The sequence below is a fragment of the Triticum aestivum genome, chromosome 7D, assembly GCF_018294505.1.
Source record: "Triticum aestivum cultivar Chinese Spring chromosome 7D, IWGSC CS RefSeq v2.1, whole genome shotgun sequence".
Lineage (NCBI taxonomy): Eukaryota > Viridiplantae > Streptophyta > Magnoliopsida > Poales > Poaceae > Triticum > Triticum aestivum.
This window is the reverse complement of record NC_057814.1, coordinates 44777521-44781996: the sequence shown is the minus strand read 5'-3', so window position 1 is coordinate 44781996 and position 4476 is coordinate 44777521. Positions and strand designations below refer to the sequence as shown.

The 4476-nt window shown below is 54.6% G+C and overlaps 1 protein-coding gene across 1 annotated transcript; it reads right to left on the bottom strand.

Moving 5' to 3' along the window:
* Window positions 1-1151: 1151 nt before the first annotated feature.
* Window positions 1152-3323, bottom strand: LOC123171552 (probable E3 ubiquitin-protein ligase ARI7). The gene has a single exon (XM_044589004.1). It carries the CDS (start codon window positions 3059-3061, stop codon window positions 1586-1588), a length of 1476 nt encoding a protein of 491 aa, XP_044444939.1. The 5' UTR covers window positions 3062-3323; the 3' UTR covers window positions 1152-1585.
* Window positions 3324-4476: the final 1153 nt, after the last annotated feature.

Genomic DNA, 4476 nt, shown 5'->3' with positions numbered 1-4476 from the left:
AGCCCCCGCGGCTTATAACTGCTCAGATCCTACCGCTGGAGACCCTGGCAGTAGGGTATGACTACCTACCGCCGGAGACCCTGGCAGTAGGGTATGACTACCTACCACCAGGCTCTGCAGTGCTAGGGTCGGACGGAGGGGACGACTGCCGTTTGCTGCTGGTGACGTGGATGAGTTGCCTGCCGTCAGATCCCGAATTAATTTAAGATCCCGCTAAACTTTTCGAAAAAGGTACAAACATGAAAATGGGCCCTACACAAGAAACGAACGGGCAATTTCTTCCTCACCAAGGGATCGGCAAGACAGCCAGAGCACCGCTAAAGCAACCGGGACCCTCTCAAAAATGCATCACTCACCCCATACCAGCAGCGAGCAACTTCGCATCCCATTGATCGGCCCACACCCATACAGAGAGAGATAGCGGAGAAACGCCCAGTCGCCCAACGCAGAAAAAAGAACACCTCCAAAAGCTAGGAAAGGCCCACTCATCAGCGTCATGGAAACTGCTGATGGCCTCACTGGGCGCCGATTCAGCGATGCATAAACTTGGAAGGGATTACTTTACAGTGTGTACTAAATGCCATGATACAAACCTTGAATATAGTTACCATAAAATTTAGCTAAATAAAGCCTTGAATGTACATACCATGCATGTTTTTTAAGAATTTACTAGCAATTGGACCCTTTGGATACGCGTGTTATACAGCATGCCAAACGAAATGGAAAAAACACAATGGAGAACTTGATCTTCCAATGGAAGATTGTAAATATCAGGACAGAACAATAACATTAGCAAGAGGGACCAGCGTTAGAGTAAGGGCCTTTGAATCAGCAACACAGGCATACAGAGTTTGGACAAAACAGAGGCAATATCAAGACAATAATAATTATAAATTAAGATTTAAACATAGCTTTTAGCTCACAATGTTGGAATTCGGAAGTACCTACAAAGATCGTAAAATACTCTAAATATAACTTTTTTAGGGGTAAATACTTTAAATATAGCTCATGAATATATGTCAAATGCGCTGAGTAACAATGAAATCACGGCAGTGCAATTGGTCTGGTCCAAAACTATTTAAGCCCATTCGTTTTTTTCCTTTCTGAAGTTGATGGTACATTTTACATTCATCTTTCCCTTCACACAGACAGACACGACTTATATTTATTCTTTCTAGGGAAAGGAAAGAATTACATAAATGTGATAAGATTGAGACAGGACATGACCGATGGTTTGGTTGGTTACATACCAATTTTCGTTGCGAATCTCATAAAAGGTTGCTAAATGTTGGCAATGCCAAATGTTGATAGCAAACCAATTAATCTCCACATCTTTCATGTTGGCCAAAATAAGGACACATTAGCCGAAAACGGCGTTAATTTGACAACAGTTGACTGCAGTAATATAAAGGACGTCCAAATCTAAAAAGTTGCAAAAAAACAAAGGAGTTCAGATAAAAGCTACTACATCTGGCAATGGATGAATTAAGGTGGAAAATTGTCTAGCTCTAACTAAAAAGCAACTACTTGTAGTTAAACCAAGAACCTTGGGTAGGTAGGGGCGATGGAGCAGCTAGCTAGCCAGCTAGTCGAGATCGGTTTGGAAAGCTTCAGCCATGCTCTCAAAGTAATCGTGGGTCTGTTTGGTGAGCTTGGCGAGCCTGTCGAAGTAGGACGAGACGCCGCCGTCGGCAGCGTAGTAGTTTTCGCTGGCGGTGCGCTCCGCCTCGGCCATCTTGTGGAGGCGCTCCAGCGAGCCCTCGGCCTCGCCCTGGAGGCACTCGAGGAGGTTGAGCTTGTCCCTGTCGGCGAAGTAGCCGTATGCGTACGTCCACCTTAGCATCCGCCGGCCCTCAAGGATCTGCCTGTAGGCGTCGATGAGGAAGCCGAGCTGCCTCTGCGCCTCGTCGGCGGCGGCACCCTCAAGATAGCCCTCCCGGGCGCTCTCGAGCTCGAACATGTCCTCGCTGGCCCTTACCCGCGAGTGCTCGTGCGCCACCCACCGCTCGTAGTAGTGCATGTACCTGTCGAGGGAGGCCCTGGCGTAGGCCTGCCGGGCGTCGATCTCGTCGACCTCGTAGCGGTTGCAGGTGTGGCCGCCGTGGTAGTCGGCGAGGCAGATCCAGCAGAACTGGTGGCGGCACGGGTCCCGGCACGTCATGTGGTTGCAGCCCGTGTTCTTCTCGATGGGGCGCCGGCACTTGGGGCACAGCTTCGTGTTGGCCATCACCCAGTTGGTGCTCTCCGACTCGGAGCTGTTCTTGGCCGCCCACTCGCGCACCGTGCGGCACGGCACCGGCCGGTGCGACTCCTCCGCGCACACGATGCAGAAGCCGTGGCCGCAGTCGCACACCACGTCCAGCTGCTCGCTGAGGCTTTCCCCGCCGAGGTACTCCATGGCGAGGCCGCACCCGGGAGCGGGGCACCACCTCATGGTCTTGCTCTCCTCCACATACGACCGGAGCGCGAACCCCGCGTACCGCTGCTTGTCCTCCTCGTCAGCGACGTCGTCCACCAGGTCCCGGAGCACGGCCGCCGAGCAGGACGGGTCCGGGCACCGCAGCGACAGGCACCGGGCGCCGTCCTCCACTGCTGCGCGTATGTACCCGCGCCAGCACACGCGGCAGTACAGGTGGCCGCACCCCGCCGACTTCATCTGGCCTGGAGGGTGATTGTCGAAGCAGAGGTCGCAGGTGAGCTTCTTACCCTTGCGCTTGCGCTTGGGCTCCGCTACGGCGTCGCCATCGCTCGGCGGCAGCAGGCCGACGGCGGCGCGGAGGCCCTGCTCGTCGGAGAACCACTTCTCCTGGACCACGAGGGCGCTCCAGTGGCAGTGGCGCAGGACGATGGCCGCGATCGCCGGCGGGACCTGGATGAGGTCGGCGACCCCGGCGATGCAGTCGTCCTGGAGCGCGCGGAGGGCGCCCTCGGTGAGGACCTTGTACCTCTGCCTCCTCGCGGCCAGCAGCGTCGCCATGTCGTCGTCTGACTCGAGCTCGATCGGGTCCTCCTCCTCGTCGAAATCGCTGTAGCCCTGGTCGTCGTTGTCGCTCGACGCCATGGCTGGATCTTGGACCTACGTACGAACTTCTGACCGGGAGATAGATAGATGTACGATTCAATCCGATCTCTTCGACGACGCCGTTTGCCGCTGTTATATACTGGCGTCGCTCGGCCCAAGACGCTAGGGTTCAATCCAATCTCCTCGTGTGATAAGCTTCCTAGTTTAAACCGCAGTCGTTTCTTCTTCCAAGGAGATCTTAACAATCTCTCATCTTCCATAACAAGTTAACAAACCTGTTAGGATTTAATTAATCATATTAATCCCTGCTTTTTTAATCGAGGCGGTTGCCTCACATCCCTTCGGTCGCACCCCTTCAAGGGCTATATATATGTGTAATCCCATCATCAATGAGAACAAGAATTTACTTTTACATCTTGGTGTTTGTCTCTCGTTCCTCTCTCGATCTCAATTCTAAACACGTTATCAGCACGTAGTTTCTGCCTTAGAGCAATCCGGCCAAGAAAACAGCGGTTACACGCCACGGCAAGGGCAGTTCCGTGCGAGACGAAGCGCTGGCCTCATGTCTCACGGCTCTCCGTCATCGGCGATTGGAGGCCGGCACTAGGCGGTGCCCATCCCGACGATGCGGCGTGAGACGCTCAGCCACGACAACGCAACGCGAGTGGGTGACGCCATCGCGGCGGCCGCTACAAGGCAGCGACATGCAGCGCTAGCGCCAGTGCTACGGAGCATGCATGCATCCCCACGAAGAGGTCGGCGGCAAGCACGGCGCTAGCGGCCACTTCCCTAAATTGGTGGCGACGGCCAATGCGGCAACGGCGCCCATGCATGAATCAATTTGGTTGTCTTTTGTGATTATTAGCAGAGGTCTAATCATGTTTCTTCTATTCATCTTATGCATGTACTACCCGCCTGAATCGAGCATGTGTACATGGAGACACCGGACGAACATGCAAAAGCAACTTCATCGTGGCATTCTTCCACGGAAGAGGAAACCATCAGCCGGCCTTGACCACGAGCAATTCGACTGAGCCAGAAAATTGAGGGCTCAGAATCGAATCAACGTCGGAAGAAGGAGAATAACAAGCAGCGAATGGCGTCCCCGGTACAGTCGACGGACGATGGTGGACCACTGGCGACTCCTCTGCACAATAAGGTTAGCCCAAACCCAGCGTCGCTACGGCGAACTGCGGCACCATCTTCATCCTCGCTCCCCGCAGTGGTGGCCGCTGAGGCTGCCCTTCCATCTCCACCACAGTCACCATCGGGGACACCAACAATGCGACCTCTTCCCCAGAAACGGCGGCGGTGGCCGACCCCGCGCGAACCTCCGCAACGCTTGCGTTCGCGCTTGCCTCCCCGTTGGCCATGCCCGCGGCAGCGCATGGCTTGCATCCTTGCGGTGCGCCAGTACCCACGACCGCGGTCTTCCCGCGTGGTGTCGCTCCCTG